This window comes from Oculina patagonica, chromosome 10, assembly GCF_052425735.1.
Source record: "Oculina patagonica isolate OP01 chromosome 10, crgOcupat, whole genome shotgun sequence".
Lineage (NCBI taxonomy): Eukaryota > Metazoa > Cnidaria > Anthozoa > Scleractinia > Oculinidae > Oculina > Oculina patagonica.
The window spans coordinates 20,403,981-20,421,759 of NC_135767.1; the positions used below are offsets into that span (position 1 = coordinate 20,403,981).

At 39.1% G+C, this 17,779-nt stretch overlaps 2 protein-coding genes across 2 annotated transcripts; both read left to right on the plus strand.

Moving 5' to 3' along the window:
* The first annotated feature begins 5,138 nt into the window (after positions 1-5,138).
* LOC144628252 (uncharacterized) lies at positions 5,139-10,798 on the plus strand. The gene is made up of 5 exons (XM_078486321.1): positions 5,139-5,296; positions 7,954-8,062; positions 8,987-9,133; positions 9,483-9,808; positions 10,396-10,798. Exons 2-5 carry the CDS (start codon positions 7,972-7,974, stop codon positions 10,447-10,449), a joined length of 618 nt encoding a protein of 205 aa, XP_078342447.1. The 5' UTR covers positions 5,139-5,296; positions 7,954-7,971; the 3' UTR covers positions 10,450-10,798.
* Positions 10,799-15,575: 4,777 nt separating this feature from the next.
* On the plus strand, positions 15,576-17,551 carry LOC144667328 (uncharacterized). The gene is made up of 3 exons (XM_078528716.1): positions 15,576-15,636; positions 16,148-16,428; positions 17,201-17,551. The coding sequence occupies exons 1-3, from the start codon at positions 15,576-15,578 to the stop codon at positions 17,276-17,278; spliced, it is 420 nt and encodes a 139-aa protein (XP_078384842.1). The 3' UTR covers positions 17,279-17,551.
* Positions 17,552-17,779: the final 228 nt, after the last annotated feature.

Here is a 17,779-nt window from a genome sequence, read left to right on the forward strand (position 1 = left end):
CCATAACTCCTTGCTAGTTTTGTTTTCCTATACTCAGTGTGGGTTTTCTAAAAGAAATTTCTCTGTCGTCAACCACGCTTATAAATACGTGATTTATGTATGTCAACAAACGCGGTCTTTTGTTCGGAATCGGTAATTTTCGTGAGTAGAATCAACCTGCGACGAGCTAGTTCGCCTTCTAATCGATATCGATTCGGAAGATCCTTTCTTGCCATTGACTCGAAAGTAAAAAGGTCGATTGCGGACCGGAAAACAGCCGAACCATTCAGAATGAAAACAATTCATGCCGGCTTCCCGCGTTCTTAAAACAACGCGCTACCAAATCAGCTGTAGTGACAGCCGAACGCGTTCAGTCTTTAAAACTCTGTGAATTCAGCGTTGACTTTTTCGCGATGTCTCGCTTCCAACTTGAGAAACACTACGGGGAATGGATGCTATCTCGTTGGTACGATAATATCCCTGGTCCAGATAGGTTGATCGAGATTTCTACGTCCCTAAGCGAAGAAGATGCTTTTAACATGGTGAACGCTTGGTCCAAGAAGCTTCTTACACCAGGACTCGATCCGGAGCGACTAAAGAGCATCAGCGAATCTTTGATCACCAGTCACTGGAATCAAGCCTGTCGAATGGGATGCCTTGCGGTGCAGTTTACGTACATCAATGGCTTTTATCATCGTTTTGTGTGGCGGGTTTCTTAACCGAGCGTTGCTCGTTTGTTGTTGTACATAATTTTGATTTAGCTTCTAGTAGACAAGTCAAAGATTGATCTGTTCATTAATCCGAGGTGATTTAATCCTGCTAAAGTGATTGACTCCGAAACCGATTTCAACGAATTTATTACGTCTATACCGACGATTTTCGATCGCAGAAACTAAACTGTCAGATTTGCTACATATTCTGCAAGTTAACGTGGAGAATTTGGTGTTTTCAGTTGCAGCCGTGGCCAGTCTATTTAATACCCAAGATAAGCAACTCAGAACAATCTAGCGCTTATTACTGAACAAGACCTTTCTACAAACTTTTATCTTGAACTGAACACTGCTTATCAAAGAACAGAAACGCCTGAAGTTTATACATTGTGGAATCTATTTTGTTTTATGCGAAGCCATCGATTTAGCTGGGACCTCAGACCTTTAAATATTTTTTGACATTTAATATGTTAAACGTTTCTCCTAGTGTGATTGTTAGCGACAGCGGAATTTTCTTCAAACAAATCAATTCGAGTATTAAAAATACAAAGACTAAATAAACAATGGTATTGTGAGCAATTTTAAATATTGAAATATTAAGGGATATTAGATGTCAGAAACCATGTGGTGTCCTGTTTTGTGCATTCATTTGTCAAAATCCCGCATCGAAAACTACTAAACTATTTAAACGCCTTTTTATGTTTTCTCAAAGGATCAGCATTCGTCGTTAAAGGATATCAAAGGTTAACGTTTACGTTCGGAAGAAGGAAAGACTAAAGTTATCATGATCATAACACAAATTCAACGTCATGAAAAACTAAATTATCCGATTCTCTTCGGAAGATTTTAGCTGCCCCGCGAGTTTGCTATATTGGGCGAAATACCAAGACTCGCGAAAAGAATCTTTTTTCTATTTCCAGTCATTACTGTTCTACTAAAAGTAGTTTATTTTTTTTTAATTTTTAGCCATAAAATATTTTGCATTTTTGGCTCAAAAAACATAAATAGTTTTCTTCGACCATGACTTATCAGATCTTATCAGTGTCATATCTGACCATATTTCACAGTAATTTTTTGGATACATTTTCTTTAATTTTTTGTTGAGAGAATTTGATTTAAATCACAAAGTTCGTTCTCATCTACCATGACTGGCTGACCTCGTGAGAAGTTGAGAAACAATCCGTTCCACTTTTTAGTTTTATTTGTTTTTCAACAAACCGTAGCGATTCTCAACCGCCATGAGAAAAAGAAGAGAAGTGACCTACCGCACTAAAAAGCTTTACTCAAAATTTCGGAGCCTTCCTACCAAAAAAAATCACTCACAAAATTTTACACCAAAAAATCTTAGATCACGATATTAAAAAAAAGCTAAGGGGCATATTATTTATGCCAGGGGGTGGGCCGGAGAATAGGGGGGGGAGAACCAGGAAAGGGGGTCCAAGAAATCTGCATCAATGGGGCATCTTTTTATGTTATTTTTTTTTATTATTTTGATAATATTTTGTTCTTTAAATGAAAATGAGAGCTGAAACGTAATAGTTCATACATTACAGTTTAAAGCTAATGCAGAAAATGGTCAAGGTATCACAAAATGATGTTTCAATATTACGTCCAGATCGAGTTTAGTGAGGTAATTAACGGTTAAGCTGGTACCCGATTTTTTTGCATTGTTTTCCTCAGCATAGTTCTCGCTCTCTGAGTACTCCGCACTACTGTAATGCGCAACAACGTTCATCGCATCTCACCAGAATCATAGATTAATTGTCTGATAACATTTTAGGTCTTGCCTTGGGACTATTGCTTTTTTTAGACAATACCCTTCTGACTTTATCATCTCTCTTGCCTTTCAACAAAAGATTAAAGTGAGTTACCGAGTTAGATATACAGCTCTTGGATTTTTAGCTTCTGGAATTCACCATGTGAAGCAGGAGTACAGTTTTTTCGAAATTTTCTGTTTCTCTGCTGCCATTAACGTCTTTTTGTGAAGATTTTTGTCCTCTTAGTAAGATGAAGCATAAAAATTATGATCTTGCACTAGTTCTTTTTCCATGGTGAAATTTTTAGAAAACAATAAATATATTTTTGTTCTCACTGATTGCAAGTGATTATTAAATAACTATTTTTAATACGAATTAATTAGTATGCTGCACCTTCTGACTGGCTACTCAAACTCAGGATATCTGCTATTAACTCCGAGCAACTTGCACAGGAAAATTGTAATCGTCGACGGGAGTAAATGAGTTAAAAATATTCTTTTAATTATTTTATCTCAATATTTAAATACTAAAACGGCGAGGAAAATATCCCTGACTAGCCACCTCCACTTCGATAAATAGTTTTAAATAAAGGCTAAATGTGTTTTTGTGTGTGTGTGTGTGTTTTTTTGCAGGCATGGGAAGAGGGGGGGGGGGGGCTATCTATTTTTCACATTCCTGTAGAGGGGTCGCGACCTTTCTTATTTTCCTTAGAAGGGGGTCAACAACTTTTGTTTTGCCTGAAGATAGATCTTGCCGGCCCACCCCCTGGCATAAATAATGAATGGTCCGTAAGACTACTCCGCTTGAGGTTCTGACAGCCCATGCCGCTTCGCTGCATGTATAGCGTTCATTATCCGTGTGCCCAGCATCAAGATCACAAATCCTCATATCCTACCTGTCCAACAAAAATACAACATTGCGTTTTCACTTTTATTTTCTTTCTTATTTGCAGAGAAACCTGGCCACCTGTGCAGATAAGTCTGATAGCTTGGTTACTAAGTATCCCGATGTATCTTTAGTGACAACATGCCCACGTGACAGTTTCCCGAGTGGTTGATAAAACCCAGTTGGCAAGTTCTCTCCTCTTTTCTGATTGGGCAGTTATGAGATCTTATGACTGGAAACTCCTCGACCTGCCTCCCGCCCTCAACCTCGTCCCCAGGGTCTTTTCATCTTTGAAAATTGTCGCGGAGAAGACCATGGGGACAAGGTTGCGACTTCCTTTCGAGAAACTGTCAACTTTTTGTCGTCTCGCATCCGCCAATGACAGCAGCGTAAATTTTTGGAACGTGCCTTTATTTCGGATATCATGACCTTGGCAGCAGAATCGACAAAGGAATTATTTGATCGTTCATAAATTAATACTCGTCTCCAGCCATGTGTCGTTTCATTACATTTGTTTCCTGAAATTTGAGAGAGCATGTCATAAAACGTTGTAAAAAAAACTAAATTTTCTTTTTTACCTTAATTTTTTTTTTTTTTTGTTTTTCGGTTGGTGGAGTCCTCTCTCACGCCTGGTCAGCGAATGCTAAAAGTAGAAGTCTAGGATTCTGAAGTAGGAGTGAAGCTTTATGTATTTTCTGAGCCGTAAAGTTACATTAGATAACAACTTATTTTTTACATCAGAGGGCGTTAAAATTTTGATATTAAATCAGTTGATCAATTAGTTCGTTATGGTACGCACGTTCAGTCAGTACAAACACGTACGTGCTTGATAAATGTGATATTCGAGTTATTGCTGATAAAGAAATAATGCCAATCGAACAATTAACTTGACGCATTTACAGCAACTGTCGCAGTTAGGTTTCGTCTTTGTATCTCAACAACTTGAGAAAACGAATAGAAAAAAGATTATGGCGCGTGTAAATTGTCTAGAAAAACTTGATCAAGTGTTTGAGTTTGAATTAAACCTTTTCATTATCTAACTGCGCTTTGTTGGGTATATCTCACGATATTTGTATGCCACAAGACCGGTTTAACAGGTTCCATGTAGTCCGCCCATCTCTTCTCACCGCGCTAAAGACGACAAATAAATTAGATAGATTAAAAAATAACGAAAAGTCAGCATTTTCTGGGAAAATAAACCGTTGGATATAAAATCTGTTATTAGTCATTTTTGTTTGTAGTACCGCTGTACATTTTCACTCGTCATTTGCAATTTGACTCGCCATTCGCGGGCTCGCCAAAAATCTGCAAGACTCGCAAGAAAATAAAGCGAAACTACACACTAAAATGTCAAACAAGATCAGTTTGTGTAGGCGTTTTCTAAAATGTCATTCGAGGGACAAAGTGTTATGTGTTCTCTGAACTTTCCAAAAACTGAAAACCTACGAAATTGGAACTGCGCAAAGAAAGTGACCGCTTTCCCTTTTTTGACGTTTTACGCAAAACGTTTTCTTAGTTGTTGGCAATTTCTTGTCAACAGGAAAGCAACTTAGTCACGTTTCATATTACAATCAAACTTTCATCAGTTTATATTTTTTAATTAAAGAAAACAACGTGTTCTTTGAAGTTGAACCCAAACATTTGATTAATTTGTTGAACATTGAAAGCCAATTGTTGACCCCAAATACGATGTTAGTTGACACATGTCGAAAGTGACGGACAAGTACAGTGACGTCACAATGTCACAAAACAATCCGCTTTGAAATGGCTCTTATAGTGAACATCCGTCAGTTTTTGCAAACTTCATTTCATAAATGAACTTCTCCGGAATAATATTAGCAAAACAATGATTGAGTGTGTTATACAGTATCGTATCCAGTTTCGATTCAGGAGAACAAGCAAGGCGCTGGGGAAAACAGCTCAAAATTAGAAGGCAAAAAACCATTGCAATTTCCATCAAAAAAGGTTAGTGATTGCATATAGCCGTTTATTGACCTTTATTCAGGCATCGCGTATAAAACGCCGGAGTTTTATTTTCAGCTAAAGGCCGATTATTTAAGAGTTGAAACTGTAGCTTTTTCAATTTATTTTTTATTTAGAGGAAATTGGTGAGATCGAAAACTTGAGAAACCTGGTCATCCGAACTAACTGAAATTACCAATAACTGCCTCGGGGGATTTAATTTTTGAGATAAATTAAGAAACATGACAAACGTATCGTGCTATATGAATAAAAGGTAGAAAATCTGCTGTTTGAAACGCTTGAGTGGATAAAACAGGGCGCAAAATAGACGTTTTCCAACTGATGCAACAGAGAACAAAAAGTGAGTAAAAAAGCCCGCGGAACGTTGAAAAATAACGGGTACAAGCAATCGCGATCATTTTCTTATCGGTAGATCATCACAAGATCTTTAAAAGTAGATATCAAAACAATTATGAAAATAAAACACGCTTTTCATGTTCTTGCAAAAACAATATTGTGTTTTTTTTATATCAAGTCTTGTGTAGCGAATTCAATTTTTTTGTATTTCGCTTGAACAAAAATGCCTTGAGCTTGCAGTCTATATCTTAAGTATTAAAGAAGGCGTTGCAAATGTGTTTTAAAGCCAAATTCGTGGTAAGAAAATATGCTGTTTGCCGGCAAAAAAGCTGATAAAACTGTCTTTCATAAACGTTGTTCAGATACTAGCTTTTCAATTTCTATAAAGATATCTCTTCAAGATGGCTTTTTCTTCAAGAAAGATGATAATCTTATTCAAACTTTTCTGCATTTTTCATCAGTAATTTTTCATCTGCTTGAGTGTCTATACGTACTTAATAACATTCTTTGGATCATTTTCCCGTCTATTTTGACGTTTTCCAATATGAAATTGACCCAAGAAGACTTGGCGGAGTTTAATTACTACAACTGAGTAAACTTATATTCAGATAGACCGCGACAGTTGATTAAAGTTTTACAGAATTTGCTTAACTCTCTGAATGAGCTATGTAAATATACCTGTCGGCTCGTTGCCCGTTTCAAAGCTAGGCCAGCGTCCGAAACGTCAACTCACTCTTGTTTTCCTAGTGGTCAATTGAAACAGCTGCGCTAGATGTGTGTATGAATTTAATTGCTTACCGCAGTATTTATTTGTTGTCTGCATCTGGGCAAAGGGTCTTGTATATTTTTTTAGTATTAAGTGTTTAGGAGTATTTCTAATCTTTCCTGGATGGGATGCTAGTCCATCACAGGGCTACCCCTAGCATGAAATTTACCGGTACAATGTACCTGTTTGTGCTCTTGGGTGGAGTGAGGCACTGTAAGGGTTAACTGTCTTGCCTAAGAACAAAACTCATCCTCGTACCCAGGGGTCTTTGTTCCTCTTGATTAGCGCTCGAAAAAAGAGCGACACTAAAAAGTTTCGTGAATATCGGACTTCCGGTTGAATTGCGCATGCCTTGCATTCAAAAGCCTGGCCAACGTAATGGCCAACGAACTTTCTTTTGCTTTTCAAGCCAATCAGATTCGATCCTGCAACGGAACTTTCTATTCTCATTTTCAGAGCCCACGATCCTAATGGCGCTGACCAGAAGGATCGTGGGCTCTGGGTCGAGAATGCGGAACTTCCGAGAGTCGCTCGTTTCGTCAAGCTTGCACAGTAAGGAACGAAGACTCGAGGTACGAGATTGAGCACAACACCATAACCCTAAAAACTGGAAATGCGCGGCTTAATCCAGAGTCCAGCGTTAACCATAATGCCACATTGCCCGCAGCTTCCCGTTAGTACGCATTGCAATGCTATAACTGATTTAACCCTTAATATGTTGAAATTATTCCCAAAAACGCGTTTTTTTAACCGTTAATCGATTTTCTTGGCTCTACGGTCCAAAATTTCCCTAAATTTGCTAAAAATGCACTTTCTGACAATGCAGGAGGATTTTGATGAAATTTCCATGGAAAAATGTACAATATTTTACTTTGGTGCATGCGCATAAGCCAAAATTTGGACTTGTTTTTTTTTTTTTTTTTTTTTGCTGAACCGTTCCGATTTTTTTCCTTGCTCCTTTCCTTTTCGTTTTTCTCTGCTTTCTTATTCTCTCTATCTTTTACTCTGTGCACCCCTTCTACTGGCCTGAAAAGTTTTGATCTGAATCAATGGAAAACCCTGGAAAGGAGATCATGATCAAGTACGGGTATTTTGGCCTGTTTTGGCACCAATTTTACACCAAAAACTGATCACGTTTTCTTCGATTAGCTCTGTCGGAATGCAGTCAATATTGAAGATGGACAGTCCTGTGGAAAGATCTATCCAAGCTCTATAAGATGAAAATCACAAAAATCTGCTGACGTGTAAATTGGTGACGTCATAAGTGGCAGAATGGCCATTCCTCCAAATCGCGGAATAATCCGCGCTTAGCATGTTAAGGGTTAAACAATAATTTTAACAGTCACATCTTTTAATTTTGGGAAGAGAACACCCATTTCCTCTTAACAAGTTGTTTTTTTCTTAAATTTACTGCTACCTCAATAAAGTGCAGTAGTTGACAGACTTAGTTTCAGAGTGGCCGACTCACAATAATTCCTATATTAGCATTGAAAAGTTAACTTGACATTTTTTCAGTTGATAATTTTTCCATCTGCAGGAAAAGTCACAGAAAAACATGCTGAGATTCCTTTGTGTCCTGTCTCTGTCTTTCATCGTCTTGATTCAAACTAAAAAAGCTAAACAAGTGAGTTCCGACAAAATTCCAGGTAAGAGGTTCAGGTAATATCTCATATACGAGAAAGAGTGTTTGTTAACATTTCTCTCATCATCATCTGAACTCATTGCACCATGGTAAACGTCAAACGTCGCGCGCTTGCGCAGTTTCCGCCAAAGCTTACAAACCTCTTAAATTTCCGAAATTTCTAGCTTTAAAGCTAAAAGTAAACGCCGTCACTGAAAGGTTTGTTCGCCGCTTATGCATTGGAAATTTGATAATTGTTCTCTACTGAGTTTCCCAGCATGAAATTTTCTTTCACAATGCTACAAAATTCTTGCCCACTTTCGAGTCAAATTCTTAGAAAGTTCGAGGCGTCGAAAGTAATAATAAATATTTTTATAGCGCCTATCCAGGCCTGCTCTAGGCGCTTTACAAATATGTTAAAAACAACCGGAAGTGACATCAGTCTTTGCGTTTGACCGCTGGATACAATTTGGGGTACACTTTGGGGTACACTATATATAACTTGTCACTGGTATTGTAAGTACCGTGCCATGCTTAGTCCAGTTACCAAACATCCCTCCCACAACCTTCACCTATGTTCTGATGCAACATAGAGCGGGACAGGAATCACATCACATCACATCGCATCACCTTTATTTCACTTCGGATTTACAAGGATAGCTGTATAGCTAATTTCTCTAAGAAAGAAAAGACGAAGAAAAATAAATAAATAAATAAATAAAATAGTATTAGGAATAAAAACAACTTTGTTCCCACCGGGTTTCACCCTGAAAACCTCATAGAAGTCCTAAGGACAAGCAAGCTAGCCGTTAGATTGCTTCATCACAAACACCTTTAGAAGTAATTATAATCATTCAGATAGTCTCTTGTCCCGATCGGGCTTTTGTCTCGATATAAGTCTCGATATGACTTGAAATTAATTTTAAGGATGTTGTTCTTCTATCCGTAGATTGTATGTTTGACGGAGCTTACCCCAATGACACGGTTTTCTGTACAGATTATGTTGCTAATTATCCGCAGTGTACAAATGCCAGGGAATGCTGTCAAATTCCCAGTGTCCCAGATCCAGGATGTTTTAATATGTCAGTAATTCAAGGTAAGAGAATAGACAACGATTAGGTAAGCCGGTGCTTTGCATTGATGAAGGGTGAAGTCAATGGGTCTCGATTTCTAACTGATGTACTCCGAAATCTAGTTTTTGTGTGGGTTTGGCGCGCAAACTGCACTTCCCTACCCCCTCCCCCTACCCCAATCTTTGCTTTCTCGGGGGAGGGGAGGGGAGGCGGTGGGAAGGGCCTGCAAAAATGAGTCGTCTTCTTTTTAGCTAAAGTATCCGCATTTTAATTTGTTAATTCGGCAAATGCTTGCCTTAAACGTTACTCTGACGCAAAGAAAGAAGCAACTGATACTTCTGTACTTAACTGTAGTTGTTAATTCTTTTACAGCGTACGGGTTGTGGAAACCGCCAACCTCCGCCCCCACTCACCCCCCTAAGGCTTCTCCATCCTGCTCTCCTGTGGGCTTTGTCTTCACTCAACAGAACAACACAGACAGGGCGCTCGACGGTCACGTGATAGTGCGTCACAAGGCCGTGACCGTCACACAGTGCGGCGACTTTTGTTTTCGTCAGCCTCGATGCCGTGCGTTTAATCTTGCTACCGTCATAGACCCAGAGGGGAAAAAAGACTGCGAGTTATTGGAAGATGATACGAAAGTAGTTAACAGACAAGGATTTAGCTTTTGGCTGTTTGACAGAGATTCGTATAAAGAGGTTAGTAAAAAAAGGCTGCAATGATTAAATGTCTATCTATATCTACTCGGCTTTAGGTGTAGGGAAGCGCGAATCGGGGTTATTTTACTTCCACTACACAACCGGACACACATCTTAGTTATAAATTGGGCGCGTTGGTCAGCTAAGCCACCGACCCGTTTATTCAATGGATAACACAATTTATTACAAGTACGAATAAGATCAGAAAACTAAGACCACCAAAGCTTGACACGACACCCTTAAAAACCAGCAAGTGGAGAAAACGGGGAACGTGTGGCCCCGACCAAGGCAGCGGCGCAACCCTTGGGTTTTTAGGGTATCCTTATTTAACATACTGAAAACGAATACTAGCTTTCGAAATATAGGAACTTACAGGGTATCCCATTTTCACATACTGTATAACACAAAAAATAAATTACGAAATACATGAATCTAAGGTGATACAATTACAATAGCCGAACTAAATAAACGAAAAAAAAAAAAAAAGGAGAAAACTGGGTGAGGGCTAAACTGTAAGGATTTTTAATACTTACTGTTAACCATAAGACTTATTCTCTTTTTAGCTAACAAATAAGTTTTCCTTGTAGGCATACCTGACACCGCTTTGTGCCTCCCAAAAGGAACAACGCCAAACTCTGTGAACCGTGGATAGCCGAGGACATTAAAGCTCTTCGCCAACACTGTCATGCCATGATGTCGCTTCACGCTACGTCACTCTACGTCACGTCATGTCACGTCATATCATGCCTTTCAATTTTCTTCTCCAGCTCTTTCTTGGCTAATTCCCCTTCCTCGTGTACTGTTTTCCTTTGAGTAACAGGACCCATTATTGTTTTGGATACACTGTTGATTAAAAAAATGTAAGCTTACTCTGAATCGAAGACTTTGTAGCTCGGTCGTATGACTCTCTTTTAAGGTTTAGTTTTTAGCAACAATTCAAAATGCGATCTTAATAAAATGAAGTTGCCAGGTATCATTAACTAACCGTTGTCGTACTCTATGTTAACGAAACGCATTCAGTGTTCAATGTGAACCTGAACTTTGTCACGATCGGCAAAGAAAAGAAGTAGCTTCCCTTTATCCTGATGTAGGCTCCAAGCTTATGGTAGCAAATGCAAGATCAGGATTGAACGCGCCAATATTAACGAGAAAAATGACAATACGAGGGAGAAATTATGGAGCACATCCTCTTTCCATTCGCACAATTGTTTGCATGGCGCGTTTTCTATAACCTTTAGAACTTAAGAAAAATTAAACCTGTTACAAGTTATAGTGCCTCTATAAAAGTGTGAATAATTATTAAATAAGTAAAAATAGGCAAATAAATAAAGAATTAAAGAAAGAAAGAAAAATAGAAAGAAAAAATAAACAAACAAAGAAAAATAAACAAAGAAAGAAAAAAAAGACAATTAACAGTAAATAAATAAATAAGTGAAATAAAAGGGAAATAGATAAATAAATAAATAAAATTTATTATAAACAGTTGCAATTTATCCGACTTCAATTATATCTCTAATTCACAAATATAAACCACTGAATGCAATGGTCACACGACACAACTCCGCGGCCTGGCCAAGACCTGTACGCATGCGCACAGCCTATTACCCGTGGAGTGGCAGCCTGTTTCGTCCTTGTAAGGACTCATCAGCATGGCATAGCCAGGAAAGGTCTCACATAAGATCATAGACCCCGCCGTTTACTCCAGAGGCGAACCCGAAGGTTGCTTTAAACCCCAGCTCCATATGGAACCATATGGGAGCTGTGGCTGGGACTGTAGAACAGTCTCGGCAATGCGTAAGGAGATGTGGATCGCCTAAATTAATAGGGATGCATGTGTGACGACATAAAAATGTCAAAAATAAACCACTGAATGCAATGGTCACACGACACAACTCCGCGGCCTGGCCAAGACCTGTACGCATGCGCACAGCCTATTACCCGTGGAGTGGCAGCCATGGACAGCTGTTTCGTCCTTGTAAGGACTCCTTACGCATTGCCGAGACTGTTCTACAGTCCCAGCCACAGCTCCCATATGGTTCCATATGGAGCTGGGGTTTAAAGCAACCTTCGGGTTCGCCTCTGGAGTAAACGGCGGGGTCTATGATCTTATGTGAGACCTTTCCTGGCTATGCCATGCTGATGAGTCCTTACAAGGACGAAACAGGCTGCCACTCCACGGGTAATAGGCTGTGCGCATGCGTACAGGTCTTGGCCAGGCCGCGGAGTTGTGTCGTGTGACCATTGCATTCAGTGGTTTATTTCTAATTCACAAGATAGACTTGTTTTGTATTAATATCCTTCACTTATAATAAAGATTGTTACGCACCTTGAAATACATTCCCACAATGTATCACTGTCCCCTTACTAGGCCAATACTTTCTTGCTGCACCACCACTGTGCCAATATTGCGCTACTGCTGCGCTAATATTGCGCCACGATTTTAATTTTAATTTAGCCAACCCCTTTCATTTCCGGTAATAAGAAAAGCGGAATGTCCGCCATCTTGGATTTCATCACAGAAAAGTCACGTGACCACCAGCTGGAAATCTTAGCGAATGGTCTAGCGAATGTCCAATACTGCACAACTTCGGGAGCCATGGCTCCTGACAACTTCTAGTTTTTTTCTTTAAATCTCTAGCCTTGGCCAGGGAGGCAGTTGACACGAGGATAATAACTAAGAAAAAGAAAATCTTCAACTCTGTAGTATCATCTTGATGTACTTCAAAACTTTCAAAACTGGCACGAAACAAAATGTATATTTGTCAGTAAATATGGGTTATTGACCAAGCGTGAGGTCAAGATGGCAGGATATTGGCCAAGTTCTTTTTTTGCGTGTTTATGGACCGAGACGAAGTCGAGGTCCATAAACACGCAAAAAAAGAACGAGGCCAATATCCTGCCATCTTGACCGAACAAGCTTGGTCAATAAAGGATTTATTATTTGACTTTTTTCGATTACTGAAAAGGAAGCCAGTTGCATGCACAATCAATGGCGCACGCTAAAATCATTTCATTGGTTTAAAAGTTTAATGAGTGACTGTCAAATTCTTGAATGAATCGAGTTGAAGTAAAACGACGTGACAACAGCGAAATTCAACTCTTTTTAACCGTCAAAAGGATATTGAAATGGCTGAAAATTGCAAATCAACGTTGAGTTTGAAGCCTTAAAACAAGAATGTCCATTCCATCTGGCCACCAGCTTTTGATTATTGGACGTTTTGCAGAGTATTTGCTCGCTTCTGGCGCTTTTGTGGTGCAAACCTGCCCTGACTCGAGCTGAATATTGAAATTGTGATTGTTGAAAGCGTTTGGGACTTACCACTTCACGGGAAAAGCTTGAACTTTTCCTACATCGTTGATATAAATGTTCGACCCGACCTTATTCGACGTGAGCGTTAGAGGCTTCGGTGAAAAGATGTTTTAAAAGCTTTCAGTGCCTGGTTCGCCGTGCCGTCCGCTTTCTTCTATTTTGAAGATTTTACACAAACGACTAGTTTGCCGAAGTCTTTATTCTTCAGGTATGTCACTGACTTCTCTCCCTTTTCCGCCGAAAAAAACCGATAACATGTCTTCAAGTCGCTTTGCGTTTTAATTTTTGTATTAGGTGGTTGTTGTGGCAAATAAAATTCACGAAACTCGTTAGCATTTGTTGATTAATTTGTTTGTTCTCATTATTTCACTTCAATACCTATTTCTTTGTTATCGGACTCCATTTCGCTAGAAATAGACAGAAAATACTTGTGTTGTTTCGGAAAATACTTTCATAGCTCAAATTTACGACTGAAAAGCTTTTTGAAGTAGCGACGACGGAACTGAAAAGTTTTTTCGCTTGCGGGAATACAGCGGGCGATTCCGAGCGGTCAAGATGGCTCCATCTTGACCGCTCGGGTAGCCAATCAGAGCACGGGATTCGTTTCATCTTGACCGCTCACGGAGCTAGTAAAATAATAAGAACAATTATTATATGGCTACAATAGTACGCGCGCTCTGATTGGCTGCTGAGCGGGCATTATTTTCTTGTAATGACCGGGCATTATAAAAAATTTTCTCGGCTCGGCGGTTTTTACATGTTTTTTTGAGTTGTGAGTAAAAGTTACTAGCGCAATTGCGAGAACGACAATAAATACCGACAAAATGTAACTATCTTTTCAACAACTGAAAGAAAAATATTAGCATACCGATACTTCTTTAGTATGAGCGACGAAGAGAGCCACTGAGAGCGAGAGCGAGTTTCACCTCGGTGTTTTTTTAGATATTTCAGTTTAGAATAGCGCTAAAAGGCCATATAATAAATAACTTATTAACCTCGTCCGTTCGGTCATTACAGGGCAATCTCAGACCTCGGCCTTGATGTATTGACCTCGCTATCGCTCGGTCAATACATCAAGGCTTCGGTCTGAGATTCCCCTGTAATGACCTCACTCTCGGTTAATAAGTAGTATATATTATGAGCTTTTGGAATAAAGCATTACCATTACGACTGCATAACATTTGCAGTGCCTTTTTTATTATTTGACTTTGTGAGTGGCATTTATCTTCTTTTGGGTCAAAAAATTCAAATTCAAATTAAACGACTTTTAAGTATCAAGATGAAAAAAAGCCCAAACATTATTACCTAATTAATGGTTTTTTTTTTAAATCAAATCCTAGATTTCTTCCATTTATTAATCGCGGTATTGGTCTGCAAGGGTTTTTTAATAAAAGCAAGGAAAAGGAAAAGCTTGGCGATTTTTTTATAGACTTCACTTAAATAGAAGTAGCTAAATCTTGTTTCCGTAGCATATTTATTTAGGAATATTTATGGTAATATTTTGCATGAAATCCTAAATTTTATCTTGGACGATTTTTGATTTAGTAAATAATCACGGTATTGACTTTCGAGGGTTTCGTTGAAAAAAGAAAAAAAAACCTCGGCGACGTTTTCACAGACATCATTCATACAGTAGCCAGATTATGTTTTCGTAGAGCCGAACAGGGATATTTATCTCTTAAAAGTGGAAGGAAGAGAACTAACCGATAACAACGGTTTGTTTAAAATGGCTATTTCAAAAACAATCATGGCGACAGTTCGGTTTCCAATTTCAATGGGCCAATTTTGATCCATCAACATTCTTACTTGGCCCGGTGGTTTAAGGGAGTAAACTGAAACAACGAAGCAACAGCGAGGCGGTAACGGGAGAAAAAAACAATTATTATTTGTTTTATTCTCCTAAAAGTCTCGGAGCCAAGACAAAATTTTGATTCGATTGTGGCTTTATCTGGCGTATTTTCAAAATCGGTATTCGCTCTCAAAACTAGATAATTATCTTTACAAATGATCCTCTAATAGTCTTTTTTCGTTTTGTGCCTTCATAATGTGTATCAATCTAATCAACTCTCCAAATAAATCCCTAATAAGCTAAAAGCAATTTCTAGTTACCATCCGGTGCAATATAATAGCAATAACGATTCTCCGCAAACAATTATTAGATCAAAGAGGAACACTATTTTACACGATGGCAACATTTGCTACGTAAATCTTTTTTTCTTTTTCGACTCGATCGTTAGCGTTATTTAAGCCTCAATTCGTGACATTTGTAAGACTGCATTGGAAGATCAAAATTGTGAGTACCAATCCAGTTCTGTGGATTTATTTCGATAATTCTGTTTTTGAATGTATTTGGATGTTATTCCTGAGATTTAAACGATAAATTTTCACTATATTTTCGGGACTGGTTGAAGATTTTTTTTTTCAAATTTTGTTTAGCCAATCGCTTGCTGATTGAAAATGTTCTTGGCTCGCCTCTTGATTCTTTCAACGCTGTATTTTAATTCTGCGTCGAATGCAGGTGGGTGTTCATTAATTTTGGCAAATTTTCGTCCGAAGAGCCGCCTGTCCCTCTTAGCCGGCGGGGCCTTAGCACGAGGAACAGGTGCTCTGGGACACATGATTTGATTGGCTAGATTTTAACAAAGGCTAATTTAAATCTAGTCAATCATAGGCCCCGCCAGCTAAGGTGGACAAGCGGCTCTGACGAGAATGGCCAGTATAGAGCCCGAGGAAATCTCTCAGCGTCGGCCAAGGTTTTTAGGTATACGGTTTACAGGGGGATTTTAAATAGGATGTACAGTATTTTTACGCGAAAATTGGGCCTTTTATGGGTACAAAGAATACGGTGTTTTTTCAAATTTTGGTATTTTGCATGGATTTTGAGGGAAAATTTTGGGTACACTGAGCAACATATTCGCTAGATATATTGGTATACCATTTACCACCCTGGCCGACCCTGATTTCTCGATTTTTGCTCAACACGTCTTCCACAATGGAAACGTTTTTTCCCTCTTCTTTTATCCTCGCAGTTATTCACTCTACCTCGACTGGCCACGATGATGCCTGCCCTCCACCCCAGATCTCCGACATCACGTTCAACGCGGTCTTGATTGGCCGTGTGAATTCCAGAGAGGACGTGTTCTCAGAATTGCAATGCATAGACGCATGCTTGCGACGGCACTCGTGTATAGCGTATAACATGGAAATCGCGGGCTCAGACTTTTACTGCACGACTCTGGCCACGGTCGAAAAGATTGAAAGAAAACCTGGATCAGCCTTCAGGATTTTTGAGCGGGAAACGATTGAGAAGGTATTTGCAGCTTCATTTTATGGTTGAAACTGTCACCGAAAAAGTCCAAATTAATTAATGCAGTGCATCGAGTCAATAGCTTGGCTTATGTCACCACCGTCTTTTGTCTCCTGTAGTCGGAACATAATTTCTCCTTACATGTTTCTATACATTTCGCATGGTACAAGTAGGGAGAAGTTGATATTGATTTCCTTCACGACCAGTTCCTTTATTTTCATTACCTGCGCTGCAAGTTTGCATAATATCGATATTTGGAGTAGCAAGGGTCGTGTGTTCTCCCTTACCGGGATGTACTACAAACTATACACTCAAAATTTTGTCAGTTTTTCCGGCCAAATTTGCAGGACCCCCCCCCCCCCCCTGGAATTCTTCGGCTGTAGAGGGGGTGAGGATGGGCAAAGTGGAATCAGGGTCCCGTAGTCAGTAAATGTTTAGAGAAAATTTACAGAAACTTACACCCGGAGGTAAGCAACGTGATTAGGAAATTTCTGCGAAGAAAATTAAATACCGAACCTGGCGGATTGGTGAACGAAGGTTAATTTACAAGACACGCGCGAGGTGATATTTTGTCTTTCGGACAATTTATTTAGGGTCTTTTAGAAGAGAATTGATGCGTGGTATCGAGCGTGGTAGCTGCATCAGTGAAGAGAAAAATCTTTATTTGGGAAGTTCAAAAGCCTCGGCTGATCTTGCTTAGTTTTTACTGCATTGTAAGTCCCCACCTTATAAAGTGGAGATCATCTGCTAAGTCACTTTCCCTTGTGTTTTGTAGTTTCTTTTTCAACATGATGACTGCAATCTCGGTGCCCTTCAGGAAGGTGGTACACGCAGCCCAGCAAAGCAACCGTGACTCCTTACACATTAGCGTGACAGTCACACAAGGTCACACAAGTATGGCGGAAGTGGAAGATTAATTCGTGACGTCAAGGATCAAACTATTTTGGGAAATTTACGCTTTTGTGAAACAGCTGATTTACTCTTGAATTTAATTCTAAATTTCCAATGACTGTAAATTAGGTCTTTGCATGATTTACTTTCAGTTTCGAATCGTCATGACGTGAAGCTATTTATAGCTTACCTTTCGGTCATGCAAGCTTATTTCTATTGAATTAATATACGCAAATTAAAAAGATTTTGCAGCTGCTATTTGCATTTAACTTATAGCTTGTAGATTGTTACTTTTAATGATCTGAAGTAAAAATAGGACAAGGGTTGTCTTCTTCTTTTATTATAAACATGACTCATGGCGTGACAAAATCGGAATCTAATCAACCTTATCATTTCCCCCTTTTCCGGCGGAGTTTTGAAGCAGAATATTCGCTAACCTTTACTATCCGGGTATTATCCCTTC

Excerpts from the sequence above, each read along its gene's own strand:
- LOC144628252 (XM_078486321.1), top strand. The coding sequence starts at position 7,972 with ATGCTGAGATTCCTTTGTGTCCTGTCTCTGTCTTTCATCGTCTTGATT. Across the intron at positions 8,063-8,986 it reads GAGTTCCGACAAAATTCCAG|ATTGTATGTTTGACGGAGCT; the intron begins GTAAGAGGTTCA and ends TTCTATCCGTAG. Across the intron at positions 9,809-10,395 it reads ACAGAGATTCGTATAAAGAG|GCATACCTGACACCGCTTTG; the intron begins GTTAGTAAAAAA and ends TTTTCCTTGTAG.
- LOC144667328 (XM_078528716.1), top strand. The coding sequence starts at position 15,576 with ATGTTCTTGGCTCGCCTCTTGATTCTTTCAACGCTGTATTTTAATTCT. Across the intron at positions 15,637-16,147 it reads TAATTCTGCGTCGAATGCAG|TTATTCACTCTACCTCGACT; the intron begins GTGGGTGTTCAT and ends TTATCCTCGCAG. Across the intron at positions 16,429-17,200 it reads AGCGGGAAACGATTGAGAAG|TTTCTTTTTCAACATGATGA; the intron begins GTATTTGCAGCT and ends TGTGTTTTGTAG.